Genomic DNA, 26,614 nt, shown 5'->3' with positions numbered 1-26,614 from the left:
ATGCTGCTGAAAGCACTAGCTCCACCACTTACTGATGGTGCGTCCTTGTCCTAATTAAACGCTCTGGTTCTAAAGAATGACAGGCGCCTGCCTGACAAAATCAAACCCAGAACACAGACAATAACAACACATGGATATTGTGAAAAGTGCTATTATTGAGCAGCCAGCTATTGTTTTCCTGTCTCAACAATGCAATACTGATAAGAATACAATTAGTGACATCTGTGACCGCCCCAGACAGATACAGAGATACAGTCTAATTTGAAAACAGTACATCCTAGTGTGTTGTTGTAATAATTGGATCAGTTTCCATGGTTCTGTTTCTCTTTTGCTGCTTCACTCCTGCATCGCTTATCTCTCTCCTTCCATGTTATCCATCTTGCTGTTCTCCAGCTCACTAGAACAAGTCATCCATCGCTCTGGTAACCCAGCAGTGTTTTCATTATCACCTGCCTTCTCTCGCTCTGTCACCTGGCTGAAGACGGATGTCAGGTTCATCAACAGGAGACAGAAAAAGGCAGACGAAACCTCACCAACATCACAGCTTTTCATCTGTGTGGTGTTTAGATCAGCAGTATCACCATGTCACCGATAACATCCACCCACCATCCCCACCTCCTCTGCATCATAATGGTTCTTCGAACTAGATTTCTCTTTCTCTGTCGACTCCTCCAGAAAAAAAAAGAAACTTCATGCTAGTCCTCTTGAGCAAAACGTTGCATCAGAGTTCTGATATGCTTTCATTTGCAGTTTTGTCTCAGCCAAGTCTCCGTCACTCATGGGGATGGCATGCACGGCATTGCATATGCACATATACACACAATGGCCTCCTTTCTCTGCCGCTTTCTGCTGCAGGTGCAGTGGAGACTCATGGGAGAGGCCAATGTATTTCCATTAAAAAAAAAGCAGTGAATGTGTGTGAGAGTATGCATGTTTGTGAGTGTGTGTGTGTGCCCAGGTGCAGTCTAAATCAGAATATAGTTCCTGTGTCTGTTTTTTTTTTTGTGATGTTACAGGTCATCATTCAGAGACTAAAGAGGAGGAGAGGTGCAGGCAGAAATCAAGCGAGACTGTGTGTGATAGTTTAGGTGTGTGTGTGTGTAGGGATGTGTGTGTGTGTGTGTGTGTGTGTGTGTTTGTAAGAGAGATGAAATTCAAGAAAGAGGAGAAAGAGAATGAGAAAAAGACGAGACTAAGTAAAAAATATTCATGTTTTTTGTTAGATGATTTATTCATGAGTGGCTGACATATTCGGGTTATTTATAAACTGCTTGTGTGTCACCACTGTTGACAGTGTTGCTCTGTGTTCATGGAGAAAGTACACAATATGAATTGGAACATGAAACAGCCAGCGTGTGCTCCGACGATGCCGTAGTAAAGGTTAACCGTGACTGATGAACAGTTAGGAAACAGTAGCTAATTTCTTGAGTTGTTTGTGTGCACAATGTGTCACTCTGAGCAGCTGTTACTTTCTATGTATTCTCATCCATGTTTCTCTCCTGACTCCAGATTTTGACCCCGGTCTCGGGCTGATATCTGGCATTGGCCCCATAAATCCCATGATGCCTGGCCTGGGCCTGGCGCCCGCACCCATCTCCCAGGATGTACCAGTTGTCAGAGAGATCATCCACTGCAAGAGCTGCACGCTGTTTCCTCCTAACCCCAGTAAGTCTCATAGTAGTTATCAATGCTGCTGTAACAGATATGAGCATCACAGAAACGCTGCAAGCTGTCCCATCTTCAGAGAGTCTGGAGCATGTTTTATTTATCTATGCGGTAGTGTCCATTATCTACGACCTATCTCTGTCCTCATCCTTACATTTGGGCTTTGGATATGCACCACTCAGCCAGCTATTTTGTGACAATGAAGGAATTCTTCCCTAATGTCACCTTTAATACCTCTTAGTACCTCTACTCAGCAGACCGTGGCTGATTTGCATTTACTTTCATCTGGAAGGAAGGGAGGAAAGAAGGGGAGGAATTAAAAGTGTGTGTATGCATGCGGTCGTGCACTTGCGTGATGTCTGTGAATGTATAATTGGAGGAGTGACCTCTGTGAACACATAACACAGTGCTGCTGTCTGCAGTATGCCAGACCAAAGAGGTGATGGACTCTGTCCTCCTCTTAGTATCTTTTCTTAATCTCCCTTCACCTGCTATATTTATATATGTGTGTGTGTATATATGCATATGTGGTTCTTCCTCTTTCTTTTTTTCCTTTCACTCTTTCTTCTCCTGCATCTCCTCTTCTCCCACTTCATGTTTAAGAGGTCAAATCCCCTTAATTACCGGATCACCGGACCTCCGAGCTACTAGTTCCAGTTCAAAAGGTCTCTGTCAGGCTCTGACCATTATACATAGGTATATGTACAAACACACACTCTCTTTGGCACTCACATATCTGGCCGTATACATACATTATAAACCATATTTTTGAACCTTCACAATGGGATTTAAAAATGATGGATTAAAGGGCAAAAAAGCCCTGTTCACATGAATAAATTGTTTAATTCATATTATTACGTATAACTACAGAACCGTCTTCTTTGGGCCACTATAGTTGATTCATGGTAATTGGGTTAATCTTTCTATTGTGTTCTGAAGGAATAAAAGGAGATTTCTTTCCTTATTATTGCAAAGCAAGCAAGCTCCCTGCCTGAGAAAATGTTGGCAGTATACACTGACCATACATAATAGCAGGTCAACAAAAAATAAACAGACAATATTGTATAAAACCGAGCAACAGAGGAGTGGAATTGGGGCTGAACATCATTCCTTTACTCAGTAGTGGTTCTGGGATGGCTCCCAAAGGGGTTGTTGTCTCTCTGACAACAAGTCCAGTCTGCCTTATAGCCTCTATAAAATGTCACTACAATATATGCCAAGATGGAGGGCATCATTTCATATTTCAGTACATTTGCCCCTCCCCCAGAGCATCTATGCTATGAGGTACCATTTATACTTTTGCCTTCAATGTCTCTGGTTCTAGGGGCCATTGTGGCAGTGCTGCGAAGACTTATCTATTGTATGTTGCCTCAATGTGATGAAGTCACACAGGATTAGTCAAAAAGCAAGCTTTTCCATCCATCTATATGGAAACTTATCTTCTTACTATACTATATTAATGTTTTCCAAGTACTTTTATATCCATCCATCTATTTCTATATTTATCAGGATCGTGGAGGATCCCAGTTGACATTGGGTTAGAGGTGGGGTTACACCTTATTGCCAGTTCATGTTGCCAGGGCTGACTCATAGAAACAAACAGCCATTCACACCTGTGTTCACACCTAAATTTAGAGTCACCAATTTACCTATAAACTTGCATGTCTTTGGAGACACAGGGAGAACATGCAAACTCCATACAGAAAGTCCTCTGTCGGCTGTGAGGCGACACTACACTACACCCACTACACGTCCTCTCAAATTCTTAAAAGCAGAGGTCAATTTTGTGTTATGACTATGAACTCTCTTTCTCATTTGGTTGAAATGACATCCTGACACTCTTTATGAAGACCTACATATCTGCTTTATAATCTTGTTTCATGTCCTAAAATATATGTCTTTAACAGTGTGAGGGTTTTTTTTAATACTATTTAGATCCTACCTAAGCCCTGCTTTCATTGTACATCAATATTATGGAATAAACAGCAAAATGTTACCTAAAAAATAAAACATTTCCTGGTAAGCATGGTCTACGCTCACACTTCCCTTTACACTTAGATTCTCTAAATAATTAAACATGATCTTACTTGTACACTGGAAGGAACTTTCTCCCTTCTGTCTGTCTTGGGGGGTTTTTAAGGCAGTGTTGCATGTCAGATGGAGAACACATCAATTTCAATCTAGACTACTAGTGAGAGCTCCTGACTACAACCAGTGTGGGAGTCTGCCTTTGATAACAAGTGTGTTTTGAGCTCAGTGTTCACCCGAAGTATAAAACATCAATGTCACAGTTTAATACATATAAAAATGTTCATGTACAATATAATAATTAATAAAAAATGTCTCCAGCACCTTTGGCCTTTTATGATCTCTGATCAGGGGCTTGCACATGGATGAAAAGCTGTGTACTTAATACAGAGTTCATTATAATCCTGAGGCTGAGTGAGGAGAACCTATCATAAACACTCATTGTATAACCGTGGGTTACATTCTTTCCCAGCGTGAGCACTTTGGCATTTTCTTTCCTTTTTGTCTTGTCATGCAGGCATAGAATCAAAAGTAGCCATGCCCTTAAATCCTGAGACCTGTTACTAAGAGATAGTTCATGTTTAATTCAGGCCTTCACTTCACCGGCTTTTTATTGTTTTGTATGACAAAAAAGATCAAATAAACAGCCAGGACACTTAAGAGATATTTAAAAAAAAAAAAATCATAAGCAAGGATTCAGATATAGCTCTGTGGATATAGATGGTACATACACTGTTAAGGTTAAGGACTCAGTCTCCTGTGAGCCACTCACACACACAATTTAAGCTCGCATGCTACTTGTAAAGCACTTTGGAGAAAAACATCCACCCAGCATTGTGTTAAGATATAATGTGGGACACCCCACCCATTCAGTGGCTTAAACCAAATCTCTCACTCAAGTCTTTCTTCCATCTTCTCTACAGCGGTATCTTCACACATCTTCGTTGCCACAATTTGATTCTCGCTCACCTTTTCTCTCATACTGTTTGTCTTCTTCTATTCATTTCTTTCCCTTTATGTCACCTTAAAGCCAAATAGTGCACAATATGAGAGTGGCTTGGAAAGTCTTCAGAGGAAGCCAGTTTACTCCCGACATGAAAGAGTGGCACTTTTCTTCCCCCTTTTAAAGATGTGACTGACTACAATACACCAAGAGGGTGTCAAAGCTGTCCTTAGAAACCAATAAGGAGACATTCTTCAGTAGCATCATTTTTTTTAAAGAGAAAAAAGTGGAAAATGCCGTCTAAACAGAATTTCATGTAGGAATTTAACGCAGCAATTTATCTGAACACATGGCAAGACATTCACTCGGAATCGAACAGAGCCAATGAGGAGATTTTTTGGCTCACTTGTAGGGTTTCTACTGTAATTCAAGCCTCTGGGGTTCCTCGAAGGGGGTCACAGCATGATAAAGCTCCACCACAGGGGACGCAGGGGGTCGCAATAGAAGCTGACACGCATTTTTCTTTACATTTATTTTTAAATAGTATCATAGGGTGTTTGTCCATAGTGTGTGTGTGTGTGTGTGTGTGTGTGTGTGGGAACAAAAATGAAAAAGATGGACAGAAATGTTGCTTTTAACTGTGCTTTTTTCACTTGCTTGTTGACATGTGTGTAGTTTGAAGAATGACTGAGTCAGTGCTCAAATGGTATTTTTTGTGTCCAGCAGGCAAGAGCAGTGTGTGTGTGTGTGTGTGTGTGTGAAGGGGATAGAGGGCAGCAGGTTACATATGGCAGCTTTCACAGGAAGCAGAACCCCCATCTACTTCACCTCAGACATTACATGCAGCTTCATCCTCATTGACCTTTATCTGAACAGCGCTGAAACTCAGTATCTGTGTCTTGGCATTTTCTAATATCTGCATATATCCAATCGGGCATTACACATAACAGACCCGTGACCTGTGGTAGGTAATAGCACAAGACCCTTCCCACGATTTATTTGAAGAATCAGTGTGTAAGATTTAGTGGCATCAAGCGGTGTAGTTTATAATTGCAACCGCCTGACTGGTTATTTAAATCGTTGATCCAGGTGAGGTCTTGGTCCTAGGGTTCTGGTGGACTGCCTTATAGCCTCCATAAAATAACATCATCATCTTCTTTAAACAGTGTTAAATACTGCTGTAACTCCAAATTGCTAGGAAAATATTCGCTGTTGTTATAAGCTTCGTCAAGCATTATATAATTTGATGATATATCGTGATGGATGTACAGGAAAGACAACGGGAAACACAAGGATTCTTATTTTCAGGTGGTTATACAGTAATAAAAGCAAACATATATTCAAATTTTGCCAATAAATTCCTCTAAATCTTACACACTGTTAACACAGGAAAACTTTTGATTCAATTAAACTTTGTCTCTCCCTTCTTCTCTCTCTTTCTCTTATTCCGTGACTCCCATACACACAGACACAAAACCATTTTCATCTCTGAGCCCTTTACTGCTGAAGACCTACATTTCATTTGCTGCTTCAGGGAATTACTCTGTGAGTGTCTTTAATGGTCATCACTTCCTCCGGCTCTTCTTTTTCAAACACTTTTTCATCTATGTCAGGCTTGTCTGTCTGTAATTACCCTCAAGTAAAAGACCAAAGATGCCCTTCAGAACCCTCCTGTCTATGTGCCCACATTTCTAAATAGTCCCTAGTATGAATTTCATCCTCCTTTCAAAGCCAAAGGTTTGGCAGTGTCTAGCTGTCTTGGGGAAATAAATGTTTTTTTAAAGGCAGAAATGTCAGATTGTTACCTTGTTGTCCTTTTACATTGTCCTTTGCTCATCAGCCGAACTTTGTCAGAAATTGTAATTTAATGCTGAGTTGCGCAATGAACCACAGCATGTTTTTAGCTGAAGGCAGGGAAGCTATCACCTTGGTGTTGCCCTAGAGCTGGTGTGTGTGTGTGTGTGTGTGTGTTGCGTGTGTGTCTACCTGAGTGTGTTTTCTGGCTTTAAGTATGCTAGTGAAAGAGCAGCCGTGAGTATGTGCATGTTTCAGTTTTAATGCCATCATCATCGCCAAGGTCAAGGGACGAAGGCATTTGGGCCATGAGCCAGAGCAAGCTGTGACATGAGGAGGACAAAGCCATAAAGTATCTTTGATGTGTTTTACCATAACTTTGCTACAGGCTCTCCGGCACTAAAGCTACAGGACTGGATAATAGCTCCTCTTGGGCCCATAATTTAAAATTTCATGTCCAACCTTTTGAGCACTGAGTGAAAAATACACTGTATTTTTTTCTAATTTAGGAGATGATTGATAGAAAGTCATATGATTTAGTCCCTGGCTTTATAGCCATGAGAAAGTGATTTCAGAATCTTCTAAGTGAACGTAAATGAGTCCTACATTTCAGTTCTGCTTGAGATACTTTTCACATAACCACTGCGACCAATTTGTTCCGTGTGTCATTCAGCAATTATCAGTAAACACGGCTGCTCCAAGTATAGCATATTATTTTTACATTTTATATTTGCCGGCAACATGTGGGCAAAGTTTATTTGAGTATTGCATGAGGGAAATGTATTCATAGGTTGCTTTCACAACCCTAGTTTAGTCCACTTAGACTAAAACAGATTATATACTCTTTAAGACTTATAAAACCCACATTTATGGTTTGCATTTATTTATATCTAACCTGTAACAGTTATTTTAGTTACTATATTTAAGGCCATGTTAAATTAGATTTCTGTAATGTATATTTCCTACTGAGAGGTCCACTCAGTTGCCAGTTTTCTAGGTACACCTAGCTAAAATGAATTCAGTCTAATGCAGCAGGCATGTAATAAATCCTGTCTCCAGGAAGGTTATAATGTTGATTTTTGCTGAAATTGAGGAGTGTTTATTCAACTTTTATTATCCATCACATTTATATAACTGAGGGCACTTGAAAGAAACACGTCTCAATATTACTGAATAGAGTTCGTCAGCGCCAAATGACCATGAAGTTTATTTAACACCTCTCTAAAACAGTGTAAACAAAAAATGAACATTATTATCACACTGGTTTATTATAAGTGAACCAAAAGGCTGTAAGCTTAAAGTAAATAAAAAAACGTACTGACATGTAACTCAAATCCTTGAACACTGGTTTTGTTGATCCCGTATCCACAGCATAACATAAACCCAGAGGGGAGATTCTAATACTTGTGACTGATAACAAGTTCCCCTTTCTTTTGAAGAAATAACTGATTTTGTGCATTATTAGTTCAGAGACGAGAATGCAGATAGACCCAATATGCAAGGACAGACAGATAAAAATAGGACAAAAATAGTATTACAAGGAGAAATGGTAATTGTCTGACTGCTATGTCTTCACCTTTCAGGGGAATACTCACCTTCACCATTTTTGGAAATATGGTTGTTGTGAGTTTGAGTCAGAACTTTTGACATTCTTTGGAGCTACAGCCAAGAGATGTTTAGTTTATCTTAGCTTAGCATAAAGACTAGAAGCCGGGGAAAATGGCAAGCTTGGTTTTGTCTAGAGGTAACAAAATCCCCTAACAATAGACTTTAGAAGTCACGATACTAAAATGAGTAACCACGATACTATACCAGACAAAGTATCGCGGTTTCGGGTATTATCGCGATACTGTGGCCTTTTTTTATTATTATTATTTTTATAAACTGCAATTTATTTGTACAAGTTAGTTTGAAACAACGACGTTTGTTTTTTAAGCAAAATTAGTGTTGCCACTGACGAAGACGCCACAGCAGACTCACCACTTGGGCCCGGTGCTTCTGCCATGGTGAGTGTGTTGTCTCGTGTCTGTCTGTAAGCCGTGCGCGCATCTGGGTGAGACAGAACTTTAGCTTGTTGTTTGTTTTGAAGCGAATTCCTATTGAAGCGGAGCTGTCTTCATGGAGTTCGTTCTTGCCGGCAGAAACACACGAACAGCCAATCAGCTAACAGACGGGCGGACCCAGCGTGCGGAAACAGCCTATCATATCCCTGGACGTCACCAGTAACAGGCAAACAGCCAATCATTCAGCAGCTGTGTAGTTCGGTTGCGGTTCCATGTTGGTTTGTTTACAAAGGAGTAGCATGCAGTGAGAAGCCGGGAGGAGAGCAGAGGCCGGCGCTATGTAGCGGAGACTGGCACCGGTAGTATAGTAATCCACGGTAGTACCGTCGTGTAAAATTTCTAGTATAGTAGCGACGGTTATGATCTGGCACCGCGGGGTACCGTGTATACCATGGGTATCGTGCAACTCTAGAAATCACTAATTAACACATCTAATATGTTTAATCCAAAAATGACTTTTAGGTGTGACCTGAAATCCTGTCCTCACAATGATGTTGCCAGCTAACCAGTGGAGTATCAGGAAAGCCACTGCAGCTAGTCAAGAAATATTCCAGTCCTCATGTGATAGGTGAATTATCTTGCTTGATTAAATAGATTTCTTGTACATGTCGCTTGTGAGATTGCTTTTCTTGACAAGCAGATAATTTTTTTTAGTAACTTAAATCCTGTGGTTGGTCTGCTTTGCTTTAACACCACAAACAAACCACAAAGTTTGAATAATGGCTTTTACACCAGTGTAAATTCAAGTGTGAATGCAAGCTTATTTAGGCTAATATATAAATGCAAAAGGTATTTTCTTAATTTGAAAATCCAGAAATGTTTAGCCTTACAGCCCGCACTTTGCATTATATGTTCCATCAATAAAAAAATAAAAAGTTACTTGACTCTTGACTCCAAAACCTTGAGTTTAGCTTTATTCCATATTTTCTAGGTGAAATAGTGCTAACACCAGTGCAGGCAGTTTAGCTTCCATCAGTTTGCTCTGTACAGACTTAACCAGTCACTCATGTCATCCATGGAAAGCTTAATCTTTGTGAGATTAGATCAGTCAACATTTATCTTTGTTCAGTCAGCTTTGGACCATCGGTGTGAAAGGATCAACCTCTCTCTGGCTTGAAGGATTTGATTTTCATGCTCGGGATGGCGTGACGTGATTACCTCTGTAATATAAAAATGATTCACACACATTGTTCCGTGTTTTATCGCTTATCATTATATTTCCTTCATGGTATGGTCATAGAAAAATATTTCCTTGCTTGTATATTGCATAATTCTTTTGTCATCATGTACAGTAGAGTAGGTCATCTTCACTGAACTGTTGGCTGGCTTGTAATTGTAGTGAGCAGGGATTTGGTTTTGTTGATAACGTTTTCTTTCTGTTCCTGAATTTTGGCCCTGACACTAGTTTGATCAAGTAACCATAACTCTCGGCAACTTTGTGATCGCAGAATCTGACAACTATGAATCCTGTGCCACGTTTGATTGTACATTTGATCAGCACATTAAAGAGATCACCAAAATTGACTTTTTTCACCTCTGCAACATAGCTTAACATAGTCTTCTCTGTCTGTGGCTGATGCAGAGATCCTAATTCACGCCTTTGTCTGTTTCAGACTTGTAATGTTTTGTTGTCAGGCCTGCAATGTGCTGGTACTAAAAGTATTCAAATGGGTTTAAATGCCACAACTAAACTTTTGACAACAATACACAAATTTTAGCTTACCTTTATCCACTTATCGATGTCAGATACAACTTTAAGGTTCTTCTGATACTGTAATTTTGGTCCATTTGGTAGTCTTCCCTCTGATGCTTTTCCTGAGTCTTCTTCCATTTTATCTCATGTTAAAGGGTTTTTTGGGAGTGTTTCCCATTTCGATTTGAGGGATAGAGGGTGTCATATGCTGTCAGGTTGTAAAACTCTAGGAGCCAGATTTGTGATGTTGGTCTATATAAATAAAATTGACTTGGCTTGACTTGACTTTCTCTGGTAACCTTTTGGTGTGATTTTTTTCTTTTTCTTTAGATGATCAGTAGATGTCTCTTGCTCAAAGCATGTCATTATGTGGTGTAAAAAGATTTGGAACTAAATGTACTACAAATGTCAAGAAGAAACACCTTAAAGGGCAGAAACTGTAGATGTCATTTCATTTGGTCTCCCCTCTGTTACACTTGTTATAGCATCCAGTTTCGAGTCATATAATGTGGCTTCATGGTAGAGTCATTTTCAAGCACTTACCATGCATTTCATGTCCATGTTGCAGTGTTATATAACATGCGTCTGTGACTTGCTGGGGGAGAGAAGAGACATATTCATGATAACCTCTTCTGATTCATCCTAGGGCTTGGTGATATGTTAATATTTACAATCATCCCAACAATTGGTGGTGATTGCTAATGCAGTATATTGTGTGTATAGTGTGTGAGGCGTGAGTTCGCTACGTTCCAATAAATAAATAATAGGTCAAGAAAGGCAATGTTCTTACACATATTCTTCTTATTAAAGAGAAAAATACAGCCACACACCTTGTGAAATCAAGTTTATTTCTTTTACCAAACCAGTACTAGCTTAAGTGCCTTTTCCAGTTCATCATAAAACACACATTATTAAAACAGAGACAGAAGACAGAAACAAAATAAAACTCACTTACAGTAAACCATCTTGGTCAGTCTTTCCTACTGTCCTGATAATCACCAACACTGAATAAAAATATTCGGGCTCTATGGCTATGGTTTTTCCTCTCTGTCGTTCTGCAGCTCAGCGTGTGTGCACTGTGCCGCTGAATGAGCGTCTGTCACTGAGCAGCGACTTTTACTCATTCTTTGGAGACTAGACGATTCAATTAGCAAAATAGAATGACAGAAATTGTCCCAAAAAATCAACCCCCCAAAAAAACCTACTGGAGATGGATAGCCGGTATAGTCTTTCAATCGCCAACCCTATTTCAGCCTCAAAACTAGTTATATTTTGTTTTTGTAAGGCTTTGGGGGCGTTTTCAATTTGTAAACCAGTCAAGAAGCTTCATTTTCTGAAAAAGAAAAATGTGCTGGTGGCTAAAATGTTGCCATTAAAACAAGAAAAGCAGTTGAAATTTCAGTAAGCTGTAACCACGGAAAGCAGTTGGACTAAATTGTGTAAGAACAGTGTTGGTGCTGACGTGAGGTTGAAAGGAGAAATGTCAGTTAAAGAATTAAAGATGGAGTCAGTCATTTAGGGGGAAGACAGTTGATTGTTGAGTCTCATTCCCAGGTTGTCGAATATCATTATGGTGAATGGGAAACAAACAGAGTTGCATGGAGCAAGCAACACAACAGGCGGTATTCATGCTCCCCTGTCAACAAGCAACGATTTGATGCACTGGGAATGAGACTCAACAATCAATTATCATTTTCCAGGGTGACTAACCCTGTTGTTTTACTTTCATTTGACATGGCCTGTATCCTGGTCAATATTCTACAGGATTTTGGCCTTAAATCATGTGGAACAGGATGGTAGATCTTTTAGGCTCAGGGTTCGAGATTGTGTGAAAAATAGATAACACATTACAACCTATTGAAGATCTCTGAAGGAAGTTTGAAGAACTAAATTAGATTTTTTAATTTTTTTTATTTGATCTTTCTCAACTGAAACTTAAGACTGATATTGTAGCTTCAATGCCAAATCAGTCGACTGTAATCTGAATATTTCCATTGGACTTCCTGGAGCTGAGTTTATGATGTGTAAGGTAACGACTGCATTTGTATAGAAACATTTATATTTGCTTCAACTGAAATAATTTTGTCTCTTTTCTTTTTTTCTTCTCCATGTTTGACAGACCTTCCGCCTCCAGTCTCAAGGGAACGCCCTCCTGGGTGTAAGACAGTATTTGTTGGTGGTCTGCCCGAGAACGCCACTGAGCAGCTCATTGTGGAGGTTTTTGGACAGTGTGGGGACATTGCTGCCATAAGAAAGAGCAAGAAAAATTTCTGCCATATCCGATTTGCTGAGGAGGTTACTGTCGACAAGGCTCTTCTCCTCTCTGGTAAGTTACCTTCATTCTAAAAAAAACAGTATAATCTCCCCAGTTTTGATGTAAAGTATTACATCCTGTGTTATTTTATAGATAGAGAATGTTTTATATCTGATAAACCATCTTCCACATACATTGTGTGTTGTTTCTCTGCCAAATCCTCACTGCTGTGCGATGAAGACCCCAAACAAACCCCAAACCTTGTCTTTAGGTATGTATTGGTTTACATTGGGCTTAAAGGTCAGAGGATAACAGCTTTCTTTCTTACTCGTTGGACAATATCGAATCTATGGAGACGACTTGTAATGTCAGTCCACCGCTATCAGTGCACCTAGCCCTCTCCCACTACCCTGGCAATCCTTCACCTCAGGAGGAGGAAGAATGATGAGCTGTTAACCTTTACTTTGATGGAAATGAAAGGGCTGATATCTATCACTCAGCACTACAATTCTCCAGACTCACACATTCACTTGGCACCATTTGACAGATGGATAAATAGATAGAGGCATGGATGGAAAGTTTGCTGCACTCCATACTGATTATTTGGAAGTGAACAGCACTGGATATAAAGATGAAGGAACCGGAGAGTCATGCTCGCCTGGAACACAGAACAGGACAAAATGAATAGACTCATGCTATTATATCAGTTGTGATCCTTTTTCTGCAAATATGCACATTTCCCATTGGTGCATCTTTTACTGTATATGAACTTTTTTTTGTCATTTCTACATATGTGGATGTTGAATAATATAATGGGCAGTGTTACCCCCTATATTTTATGGTCCTAAGGGTTTTTCTTCTATACTTGGTGCATAAATCCTCTATTGTTTTAATGGAGTAAAATCCTTCTGCACCCTTTATTGCAAATATAATGTTATAAGGGGTTAATGCAGTTTTGTGAACAATTATACGTTTGGGTATAGAGTAACATTTGAGCTGTACACTCGTGACTGGAAAGTCACTGCTTCAGCTCTCAATTTTCCTCATTATCACCAACGTGTTGTGAATGTTTTTTCACTACATGACTATATGACTAAGATGTTGTTACCACCGCTTTGACACTAGGCAGATGTATTGTACATGATTAGGCATGCCACACTGTAATTAAACTCCCCACGGTAATTCTTTCCTCTACTACAGCAACATACAGAGCTTGAGGTCCATCCAGGTAACTTCTAATTCAGGTCGTCTAATTTTAATCCTTTATATGGTCAATAATTAAAGTCGTAAAGGTTTAAGCACAAACATTTTGTTTAAGTTGAAACATTTTTAGCTTGCATGGAAAATTGGGATGATCTTCATCCCAATTTGCCATCTCTAGAGGGATTTCAGAGGCATTATACAGAATAATACATACAGTATTTCACTGCTGTAAATGACCCTGTCACTGTTGCACCCTACAAGCAAGTATGTGGAAGATGTCTTTCATCAGGGCTAGAATTTCATCATCATAGGGGCAAGGCCACTTGGTCTTTAGTGTTGTGAAATATTTGAGGACACAAAAGCCAAACGTCAGGCCAGCAAGGTCATCAAATAAAACAATGATTTTAAGTCGATGGAAATGATGTATTGAAGAGGTAAGGAAGATTTTGTTTTTATTCAGTTTTGATTTGTTAATTGTTAAAGTACTAAACTGTTAATAATCATAACCATTCCTGCATAAAAATGGATTCAGCATTAACATAATTTCAGTTTACTGCAGTACATAAATCTTTTTTTAATGCCCCACCGTATCCAGGTTGTGATTGACATCAATTTTATGAAAAACTGACAATGTGCTTAACGAAAGGCATCAGATATAGTTAAATAGCCATCCAGCCGAATCCAAACCTTGCTCATCTTACCCCTTTTGTCTTCTGTCTTTACAGCTTCAGCTGCAGTTAAACTGGTGTTGAGGAGGGTGTAGCCTGTGGGCATTTCTCTCACTCTTGTTTTTGTATAATTGGCTGCTCAAGCGGCCCCTCTGGATTTCTCCCGGTGCTCCTGATAGCCAGTCCGACTATGGTTTCATGTCTCATACACTCGCTGACTTATCACTTAACTTACCTTACCTCAGCTCAGTCGAACCTTCTCTTCTCAGAAGTTTTTTCTGTCATAGCGTTGCAGCATTGGCACATAAGGATCAGTTTGATTAAGTCTCCTGTTTGACCGGTGCTAGATTTGTGTCAAGCTATTATCAGAAACAGTTTTCTAATGGTTAGTACCAGTCTGGAAACAGAAGGCTCCACCGGTTCACTTCACATTTCTGGATAAAAAAAAAATCCAGAATCTCATCAAGAGACACGGGTGTCTAAGGAAAGGAAAGAAAGAGGCAGTGAAGAAAATGTCTGGGGCAGTACAGACAGGCAGTCTAAGGCCACAGGGAATTTTTTGTGGCATAAGGCCAAACTGAGAAGGCATGTCTTTTATTTTACATTGCATTATTAATGGTCTTATCTTATCAGAATCACCAATGAAACCCTGATGTCACTATGTATATATAACATATTTCAGCCTGGTGCTGTAACTGCTGCTTCAGAAGAAGTCACTCTGTTTGTCAGGTGACACCAGCCTACGATTTTTTTATTTCTTTATTTTTTTTTAATCTCCATCCAGCAGCTTCTCCTGCACAGATGCTTTAAATCTCTCTATGTGAATAGAGCCCATATATTCCCTCTTCACAAAGCTCATTTAAAACACCAGCCGCTGCAATAATACCCTCTGCATTATTTAATGTGTGTGTGCCTGTGTCTGTGTGTGATTTCATCTACCTCTACCCTACAGTGAGAGAGGAGCTATAAGTCCATATATTAGCCAGATGACAGACCTGTGTAGCTTTCTCATAAATACTATTTTCTGAACACAGTGGCATCTTCTCCCAAAACACACACATGTACACACGCAGATACCCATTACAGCAGCCTCTGCATGCTGAGATCTCCCTTTATGAAATATTGAAGCGAACCGAGAGCTTTAAGCAGGGAGAGCTGACTTATGAAACACCCCAAAAACCCACACTCGTGTCTTTCTTCTTCTGCGTGCACCAAAGTCCAAATTTATCTCCTCCTTCCTTTGATGGGAGTGAGTGCAGTCGTATGTATTTGAAGGGAAGGCTTTCTGAACTTTTCTCACTTTTGCTGTTTTGTGACTGCACGCTGTACTGTAAATACCCCAGCCTCTCACAGATCATTCAAAACAATCAATTAACAAAACGAGTGTGGTTGCACTTCACACCCACACACGGGCAGTGGAATGAGGTTTGAGTGTCAGGTGGGAGGCAATGAGGTGATCCAGGGCTATCGCTGTAATTAGTGTCTCGCACTCTTGTACATACAGAGTAAAAAGCTCAAGTGACTTGAGCTCAGCTTTTGTCTAAGTACCGGTCTATACACCCAAAGTGTCGCTGCAACAACGAGACACACAGTGGGAACAAAGAAGGAGGTATAGATCAGGCTGTTCCTTCCTATCTGAAGGAAAATGGGGACAAGTTGATCAATTTAACCTTGTCAGATACCCGCCTGACGTATACCTGTCTGTGTGTGTGTGTGTGTGTGTGTGTACTCCGTTGTCTTCTTATCTTTGTATCTGCCTGTCTCTGCTTGTTATTCTGTCCGTGTTTATCTCTGTCTATCTCCTATACATCTGAATCAGCGTAGGTGTTGATAGAAATTGATATTTCACCCTCACCCAAACAATCAAATGTTGCAGCTATCTTCCATGTCTCTCCCTATCTCTACAGTCCATCTTTTCTTAAAGGCCTCCACCCTGCACCCTTTTTCTTAATTTGTCTCCTCTCCTATCAAACCTCTCCTTCCTCTCCGCCCAGGTTATCGTATTCGTTTGGGCTCCAGCACAGACAAAAAGGACTCCGGCCGCCTCCACGTGGACTTCGCCCAGGCCAGAGACGACCTGTATGAGTGGGAGTGTCGTCAGCGCATGTTGGCGAGGAAAGAGAGGCACCGGCGCAAGATGGAGGAGGATCGGCTCCGGCCGCCCTCCCCTCCTCCCATCGTCCACTACTCGGAACACGAGTGTAGTGAGCTCGGAGACAAGATCAAAGGTAGGTAGTCAAACATGAAACATGTGTACACACTGAAGAAGGGCTAATTCTGAAGGAAACACTGAGCCAAAAAGTAGCAAATCCTCACATTTGAGGAGCTGGGACCGGTAAAAATTTGACACTGTCATCAGCTATCGGATGGATCGTCATAAAAGTGATGAATGCTAATTCAGTTAAATGCTAATGATCCTCTGACTTTTCTCGTGTGCCAAAGAGTTTTACATCTGTGGTTCAGAGTGAGATTTATTGAAAGTTATTAGATGCATTGCCATGGAATTTTGTTCAGACACTTTTCGTATAGGCCCTGTGCCACCAGCTGCTTAAATATAATTTGTCAAATTCTTTTGTTTATGACCATATTCTTGCAAAGCTAAGGAACATTCCCATCATTCTCAGCTGCACTTTTGTTAATTAGCACAAAACACAAACGTTAGCATGCTGAATTATGATAGCGAAGCTTATTCTTGTACGTCAATTTTATTTTTGTCCTGTTCTGCATGCAACTACAGTGAGTATATGTTGGGCTTTGAGCTCTGCCAAACACACGCAATACTTTGTGTAATGCATCTCGAATCATAATGTGCTCTGGAGTAGATGCAGTGTTAGTCTCATTGCTTGATAAGTAATAATTCACTTACAATTAATGGACTATTAAAATGGTTGGTCACTAATTGTCTGTTGACTGACTAATTGTGAACATATGGTTATAATTTAAGTAAATATTCACCAGGACCAGCTGTTGCAAAATATTCAAACATGGACTCTCATACAGGAATGAAAAAAAAAAAGTAAGTTGATTCTAAATGCTGGCTTAGCCAGAAGAGACACACTCGAAATACTTGAGTGTTCCTCTGTGTCTGCAGACTTTTTCTCATTTGAGCGTTTTATACTTCTGCTTCCCACTGAGAATTCAAAGTGACTTGATACTTGTTAATCATTTTTTCTTGGCTGCAAGGAGCTGTGCTATAATTTAAAATGTTGAAATGCTGTCTGTGGTTGGGCATAGTTCTGTGTCTGTGTTCAGAGTACATATAAGCAGAGAGGGGGCTTAAGGAGCGTCTGAGATGTGAGAATATCTTGTTAAGTCTTATTTAAGTGCAATCAAACATCTGTGGCAGGAGATTCCTTGTTCATTTCCACTGACATTTTTGTCCGTACCGGTCCCTCTTTATTGCAAAAATTAAACTAGGCACTTACTCTAAAAAAAGCCCATACACTAGATTTGAAGCATTAATATTTTTAGGATATTTTTGGGAAGTAAATGCATTCCTTTTTTTTTCTACAAATAGCTGATTTATCCACTAATTAACCACTTAACAACCATGATTCTCATCTATTTGTCAGATTTATGGAGAAAAAAGGTCAGTACTCTCCTGAACTGCAGCTATTTTTAAGTGATTTCATTGTTTAATTCACACATTTTGGAACCTGTTTGAATCAAGAAATAAAAGCATGACAGATCAGTTAGTTAGTAAGTTAATTGCCTAAATGGAACACCATAAACTGAGATTTTTCACAGATTTACAGCATGTGACTTTTCATAAAACAGCTGTTCACAGAGTTTCTAGTGGTTGGAACACTTTGCAGCAAAATAATATTTTGTTGTCTGAAATTGTTATATTCTGGATTATTTAAAGTGACTATTACATCTGTTCTTTGTCAGAATAGCTCTGGTATATGGATAAAAACAAAAACACAGAGAAACAAAGGGGTGAGAAGTTTTCTAATTTGGTATTCATGTCTCATAGACCAAGGTAATGGTTTCTTATATTTGAATTTGTGTATTTATATTCAGCTAATGCCAAAGCTGAAGACCCAATAAATGAGAACCCCAACGTCTCTGGCCTCTGGCCATTGTCAGTGATCGAATGCCACTTATATTCCTCCAGATTGTCTATTAATAATTCCACTGCAGGGGGGCCATGTATTATGAGACCCAAGTCTGCCTATACACAAACAGGAACACCTCAGGAATTCATGAGATAACACCTTGATTCAATATCTGTTGCCATGATAGATCATTCATGCAAGCTGTCTGTGTGTGTGTGTGTGTGGGTGTGGGTGTGTGTGTGTGTGGGGGTGTGTGTGTGTGTGTGGTTGAGAGCAGCACGGAGAAAATGAGAGCATCTGCAGAACCCGGCTTAAATAAATATAAACCTTCCCAGCTGTTCAATCTGTAAAGACCCCAAGTAATGTCTATGGGTGTACACATGATGCATGGGCACTCCTCTGTATGTGTGTGTGTGTGTGTTGGGGAGGTCTGAGGCAGTGTGATGTGTGCTGACGTCTGTGTGTGGGAGCCTATTCTCTCCTATGCTGCTCTGACTTGTAAGCAGCACACAAGGCAGCAGAGGACAGGACAACCACAGCGGAATAACAACAATAGAAATCCATAAAGTCTCCTGACATCATCTGATTATTCACCAGACAAAGCAAGAGTACTGCTAAACAACCTGCACTTTGTAAACAGTGGCCATATAATACGGTGCTCACCTTTTCTGTAGAGATTTGGCAGGGGTTGTTTAACAAAGAGGTATCGGAAAGATGGAAATTGATTGATTTTACCCAGCCTCCTGCTCTTTTTAATGCTCAGTGTATAAATATGATATCCTTTCTCTTCAGTCATTTATTTAATCCACTCTGATCTTGTTCTCCCAGAATGACAGTTGGCACTTGTTAAGTGTTGTCATCTCATCATCTTCATGTTCACATTCTTCCTTCCCAGACATCCTTGTGTCTGACCTACAGCCCAGCATACAACCTGTGTTTGGAGTTTGCATGTTGTTTGTGTACTTTGGTTTCCCCCACCATGACAAGTATGTATGTTAGGTTAATTCTCCTGTCAGTGCCCTTGACCGAGCCACTGGACTTGGTCCCCACAGGTGCTGCACAGTTCTAATACTGAGGCAGAGAATGAATTTTCCTATGAGGACCAGTAAAGGATAACTTAATGCCACATGAGACAGATTGTATAAACATAAAATAATAATTCAATGAAATGTCAGTTTTAAATATAAAAATAGATTGTGCATAGATTATTGTGCATACAAATGTGTTTATGTGATTATGTGATCCTTCTGCACGTCTGTGATCATCAAATGCTTCCAGAGTAAATCGGCAGCTTTTCCTTGCGTGCAGTGACCCTAACTCTTTCCTTCTGTCTGCTTTTGGCGAGACAAAACTTTAGTTGGCAGAGGCTGTTCTGTTATTGTACACTGTGGTATCGATTTTGGACCCATTACTTTCTCTCCTTCCCCCCTTTCTTCGTCAAATGACTGAGAGTTTGTAAAGGCAGAACTTTTTTAACCTTATGTAGAGTCCTTTCTCCTTCACACCACTTCTGCCCATATGACAGTAAATATACTGAGAGGAATTTTCTTTTAATCTCACCATGCTGATATTGACCCAGACTCTTGCTCTCTCCACTTCGTCTCCCTCCCTTATTCCCTAGATGACAATAAGTTCCCTGAATCAGTGCATGTGCTATTGACCTGGCTGGAACGAGGTGAAGTCAACCGCAGGAACGCCAACAACTTCTACTCCATGATCCAGTCGTCCAACAGCCACATTCGCCGGCTGATGAGCGAGAAGAATCAGCATGAGAAGGAGATGGAAGAGGCCAAAGACAAGTTCAAGATTGCTATGGCCGCCATACTGGCTCAGTGTGAGTCCTGTCTGCTGAGTCGCACGCATGTATATACTGTATAGTTTCACAGTGTCATGAGCTAGCAGCCAGTAGGTCAGTAGGCTAATGTGAGTTTGTCGTACAATTCACTTACCACACTTTCATAATTCACCTTTGCAATTCACTTAATAATAATGCGGCTCATGTTTACATTGACTTCTGCCACTCCTACATGCATTTACTAGGAAACAGTTCATATAAAATAATCAGTACTAACAGTATTAACAATATACTCATCACAAGATTCCTCAGGCAACATGAACATGAACTGTATGAACAATCTAGATATTGAATGTATAAGAAAATACACAAAATGGAGATACATATAAACACCCAATTGCATGGCTTTTGAATAAAAGGGATTATTAAGAGGTAATTTTTAAAAGGACCAATGTGTAGGATTTAGTGGCATCTAGCAGTGAGACTGCAGATTGCAACCAGCTGAATACCACTCGCCTCACCCTCCTCTAAAAGCCAGCATTTGGTTTGCACTTTGCTACACTAGAAACATGGCATACCTCATCTTTAGGTAGCCCAAACATAATTCATTTCTTCAGGTGATTATACAATAATGAAAACATACTTATGAATCTTATATTTCATGTATGCCAGTAGATGCCCGTAAATGTTACACAGTGGATCTTTATTGCCCTCTTCAAAACATATTTTCATTCATTTGTATTTATCTAAGAGCCACAGGTATCCAATTTAAAAAGGCAAGACTGCTATCAATGAGCTAACAATGTTTTAGATTTGGTTAACAGCTTCACAGCTTTATTTATGAATCAACAGGAGACCAGTTGTCTGACTGAGCCCTGTGTAAAGAGAGAAACAATAGTCAAGCTGTGGTTTGAAAAACAAAAGCAAAAACTTTTATTTCAATGTCATTAAAACACAAAAAAGACCTAATTTGTCCCTCAACAGGGGGTGCAATTATTGCGCAACTACTGGGCCATAACACAAAAGAACAGATCAAAAAACAGACTGAAATCACTAGGGAATAAAAAAATAAATAAAAATAAAAGGATCTTTGATTTCAGCTAGTACTCCTGTTATGTCTGGCTACATAGTGCATGCTTGCGTAAAAGGAGAACACTCAAGGACATGAAGTGTCATGACAGCGTTGATCGCTGTGTATGCCAAACTGTATACATAGAAAAGATCACATTTGATGTTTGTTAAACCCCGTCAGGGGTCCAACATGTTAAGCATCAAATAAAAGCATATTAAAAGAGGACATGCTTTATATTTTCAGAAAGTCAAATTGTGTCTTAACATGGAAATTTGCTCTGGCCCACCAGTCACCAAAAGAGGATCCATGTTAAGGAGCATGTGGGCTCTTTGAGTGCACCTCTATCAATCACAGATACATGCCCTCTGTAAAGTATTTATCCTATGTCACTGCCCCCGGAGAATGGTGCCCCATTCTACAGAATTTGCCATTCAGTCAGTGCTATACTTGGGTAACAGGTGCAATCGACCATGCTACGCTGCAGTGATTCCCATGACACTCTGCAGCCTGCCGTTTTATCACAGGTCACCGCTCTATACACGGCATATCAAATGCTCAAATACCCAGAGAGAAATACCATGACATAAATACGCTCTAACCCACACATTTTCACACTTACACTTCCCAACACACACAACAGCTTTCATTTTCCCCTGTCTCACACACACATACACAGACGAAGAAAAGGGAGCAATACTTTGCATTAATGATAAATATAATAGGATTTTTTTGCAAGACACATACAGCATGTCCCAGGAGCCTGTGAAGATTGTCACTGTAAGACAAAAATAAGCTTGATGAACAAACTATTCTTGTGATGAAATGTTTTTATTAAAGCACACAAGAATAAGAGGACTGCAATGACTTGAGGCCCACTTCAGGCTGACTACTTCTACTCCTTCATTCTCTAGCCATAGCAAAGGTACTGTCTGTTTATGACCATTGCAGAGCGATTCATTTAGATCTGCTGTTGTGAACACTGACAGCTGTTTCCATCAGTAGGCGGAATAAAAAATGGGGGTGTCATCAATCTAAATAGTTTGCCAGCTATTTAGCTTGCATGCAAAATAGCAATGGAAAACTGGCAACAAGTGTGAATGAGATTAACATAGCTGTACAAGGTTGTTATTCAAGTAATTACACATCAAATTATTGCTTTACATCTTGTCTTATCTTTGTCATAATAATTTGAGTAGATACTTGTTATAGTAGATATGGTGTAAAACCTACAATGAAAATTAATTCATTGTATCATTTCTTTATTCTCTGTAAGGTAAATGTGAACTGTTTCTAAGGAAGAACCTGGTTAATGTCATGCGACTCAATAATTCCATTTTAACAGCAGCTAAATTACAACATAATATACTGTAGTAAAGTATGAAGGTAAAGGCAGAAGTGTGAACAATAGTAAAATAAAATAAAATGAATCATACATTATCTTCCTTATCTACCACACCAAACATGTTTAAATGCCCTGAAATTCTTCAATTTACCATCCCTGATGAGACCTCTACAAGTTATTTACTCTTATTCAATGGGCTATTTTAGTTACATTTTATGCACTGAATGAATTTCATAAAAAAATGTGATTTTTGATTCAAAATTTATTAGAGAAGTATTCCACTTACCCCTGCATATTAGAGCACATAAAGGCTCAGTTTGAACAAGCATTTATGTTAAGGGTAGACCTATTTTGCTGTACAATATATGTATAAAGAACTTTATCTATTTTTATTATTTCAAGATACAGCCCTGATTCAAAAAAGGGTTGCTATGTAAAAAGTAATGCAGTTCTACATGTTATGGTATTTTCTATCCTTAGGTTACACAAGGTCACGTGGGGACCTTGAGGTCCTCAGCAGTATTAGTTGTTTGGCTTTGACTGGGTGCCAGTCTATCTCAACACTGTGGTGGCCAGGGTCAAAGAGACCTATTGCTGCCATCCTAGACATAATAGATAGCTTGCCGTTGACGTTCCAATCTGCATAAACAGACATCTGTGTCTCCAGACTAGAATATGCCGACAATAACACTTCCAAGAGTAAAGACATTCTCTTTGACTAATTCCGGGCGTACAGTATTTGTGGTGTTATCTTGGAGTTTAAAGTCTATCCACCAGGATGAGTTGGGCAGAATGTGAGACCGACTCAGGCACTTCTGATGTACTTTGTGTGTCTTTAAGTCTCCTTGGCCAAGCTTTAATAAAAAATACAGCATAAGACATCAGAGGCTCCTGAACGCTTTCTTTCTTCCTGACCTCACCATTGACCTTTGACTTCAGCAATTTCTCTCCAACACTACAGGAGGGATCAAAGGTCATAGGTATTCAATGTTGGTCAATTTTGTGCAGAGATTACCCTGCATTCTCTGAATCTCATATGGATTGATGGTGAAATCCCTAAATTCATTGCTTGTGACTGGCCAAGCTTTTCAATGATGCCCCGTTAACCGGTCATGATACTATTCATTTTTATCAATTAACCTGCTTACCTGTAAAATCATCCAAACAGATTTTTAAGCATTACATAACTTTCACGTTCTTTTGTCGGTCTTGTCTGAACCTTTTTGGAACACGTTGCATGCATCAAATTCAGAACTCAATCTACAAAAAAACATCATTTTGAACATTAAATATCTTGTCTCTGTAGTGTATTCAGTTGAATCTAGGTTAAATATTGCATTATAGTTTTTATTTACACAGCGTCCCAACTGTTGGAATTGGCGTTGTATATATAGTAATAGTGTTTTGTACATATATTGAATGAGCAAATATTTATGGGATGTAAGGTAAGTTCTTCTACCTTTGATCTCTGTGTTACACTGCTCTCTATACTATCACTACACATAACTCCCTTTTCCATTTGATCTAATACATTACTCTGTCCTCAACATGTATGACACAAAAAGGCCTAACAAACTATAAATGAGAAGTTGAATGTCAAAAAACAACAATAGTGGGGATCTGTCACAGTGCTTCTCTGTTTGATGCATATTTATAAGGTTTCTTGTATTGATATCTATGTATTGCATGTTGTATTGGTTTCAAAAGGGCAGGTTGGAGGGGTTTACAACCTGCTTGGGCTTTCTCTTTCTTTGCCCCTCTCTCATTGTATGTCTCTATTTCTCTCTGTCAGTCACCTTCATTCTCTTTCTTCCCGTGTTTCTCTCTCATTAAAGGCCATCCACATCCAACACAATAATCCATACAAACACTTATTTCTATTCATGAGTTTGTCTTTTGCTCACCATAGTTGCACCAATGCAAATGTCAACATTGGGATTGGTGTCCCATGAGGCAGTTTTACACATCACACCTGTGAACAAAAGACACATTCATATTTACCAGGTTCTGCTTTTGTCAGAGCTCCTGACTGCCACCCAAGGGCACATTATTATAGACATTCACACACCTCGAATAGAATTACCTTTATTGAAAAGGTCTGAACATTGAATGTTTTTCTTTACTTTTGAAATTTTTCTTTTGGTTATTTGTCATTTTACTAAATTGCATAGCAACGAAACCTGTGATCCATCTTTAGCCACTGACAGTTAGATTTTGTAGGATTTTCTGCTTGTGTTGTTAACAGTAGAAATGGAAATGATCTCTTCTTGACTGACAAATTCATCTCACCCACAATGTCCATGGCCACATTCTGGTGCCATTGCAGCTGCTGTAGACAATCTGCTGCCATTCCAACTTTGTGCCATTGTCCATTGTGTTGGACATGTAAGCATAGGGTCGTGGCTCATGGCCCATGCACTGCTCTTTCATCCACGTGCCATTTCTATTTCTGTAAAACTCAGTTGTGACTGTATACAAAAGAATCATGAAATTAATATTAATACATAAAGATAAGAGAGCATATTTACACAAATTGTACAAAGTGAAATGCAGCCACAAAGTACCTGTTATCTGGTATTCCGTATGCTCGTAAACATGTTGCAAAATGATATTTGCGTATCAACACCATCTTAAATCCCCTCCTCCAGTGAAGCACTTTGTAAAACCCCATAAATGTTTTCCAGTAGAGGAGAGTGTTTGGAATTGTGTGCCCTTATCCCCATATTAAAGCTATTATTGTAACTATGCCCTCTCTGTAATGGCTGGCTACTTATCTAATCTTGCATTGTAGGTGTTCAGAACAGCTTTACAGAACAGTTATACACACTTTTGCCACTTTAACTTTGAGCATCCTCTTGCTTTAAAAAATCTTTAAACTGTGTCTGCTGTTGAATTAGACTGTTTGAATTAGACATCCGTGTTCACATATTATTGTATAATTTACATTTATTCAACTGTGGGTCTAAGTACTTTTGTCCAAATATTGTGCACCTTCCTTAAAAGGTAACTGAATACTATGGGCTATATACTGTACATCACATAAACAATCTAAATTTTTTGGTGGGCTAAGTAGAATTTCCACCTTTACTTGATTGATAGTTAATAACTTTTCCAGCCCTCAAACCATCTAAGGAGTTCTACAGTATATGCTGGCGCCATTCTTAGGCTGTCCGAGATCTGCCACTGCTTCTAAGGCATTCCCCCACTTGATAGTGCTGATAAGTGCTGACTGTACGTTGCACACCTATTTCTGCTAACTGGTCAGGGAATATGAGACCTTATGGTTGTGTCCTCGTTAGCAGGGGGAATGAAAAACCTGACCAGGAGTGGTGCTACTACCACGGGCTGTGACGTGGCCCTAACTGCAGCTCGTTCCTGACATGTCTCGCTGGGCTTGAATGATTTTCATCAAACACACGGGGGAGATCTCCTGGGTGCCTCACTTTGGGATGGTTTCACCACTCAGTGCTTCCACAGAGAAGGAGTAAAAAGGCCCACTCAAAGCATCATTTTCCTCTATTGTCTGAGTTTTACACCCATCCTTCTGCCATGGAAGAGAGGGTGCTCTGTGTTGGGTTTGGCCTGTATGCCCCCTTCTGGCTGCAGCCAAGACCAAGAGATACCTCACCCGTAGGGTTTTATGTCAGATACACTGGGAATCTGTAATTTGCCAATGTTGTGGCCACTTAAAGTTCTCAAATGAAATTACTTTAATGGATGCATACTGAAGCTGATAGAATGAAGAGTCATTGTAAAGTACTTTTTGTCAATTATAATTTAATGGATATGGCCATTTTCCTGAGCAAATCCTCTTTATGTTCTCTGACTCCACTAAGTAATTTGCTGTGAATTAGTTCCAGGCATTGTACACAATAACGAATATGATATTTTAAAATCTATTCGCCAATTGATTGACCTGTCGTTGGACTTTAGTATATCATAAACAAAAGTACTTTTAATTTAAGTTGAGTTCAAACATTGCTGTATATTTCTTTTTTTTTATTATAATTTTTTCAGCTAGTGCAGTTGAGACAGA

General features: G+C 39.5%; 1 protein-coding gene across 3 annotated transcripts in view; it reads left to right on the top strand.

Moving 5' to 3' along the window:
- Positions 1-26,614, top strand: part of LOC104927929 (ecto-NOX disulfide-thiol exchanger 2-like) — a 161,224-nt gene that overhangs the window by 101,287 nt on the left and 33,323 nt on the right. For all 3 annotated transcript variants that reach the window (XM_027284241.1, XM_027284239.1, XM_010742120.3), the window contains 4 exons: positions 1,510-1,665; positions 12,306-12,512; positions 16,306-16,539; positions 19,991-20,203. In XM_027284241.1, the coding sequence (XP_027140042.1) occupies positions 1,510-1,665; positions 12,306-12,512; positions 16,306-16,539; positions 19,991-20,203 (810 nt within the window). The remainder of the gene's footprint in view (positions 1-1,509; positions 1,666-12,305; positions 12,513-16,305; positions 16,540-19,990; positions 20,204-26,614) is intronic.

The sequence above is a fragment of the Larimichthys crocea genome, chromosome I (assembly GCF_000972845.2).
Source record: "Larimichthys crocea isolate SSNF chromosome I, L_crocea_2.0, whole genome shotgun sequence".
In the NCBI taxonomy this organism is placed as follows: domain Eukaryota; kingdom Metazoa; phylum Chordata; class Actinopteri; family Sciaenidae; genus Larimichthys; species Larimichthys crocea.
Note: the sequence above shows the minus strand (reverse complement) of the source record. Positions and strands in the feature narration are given on the sequence as shown.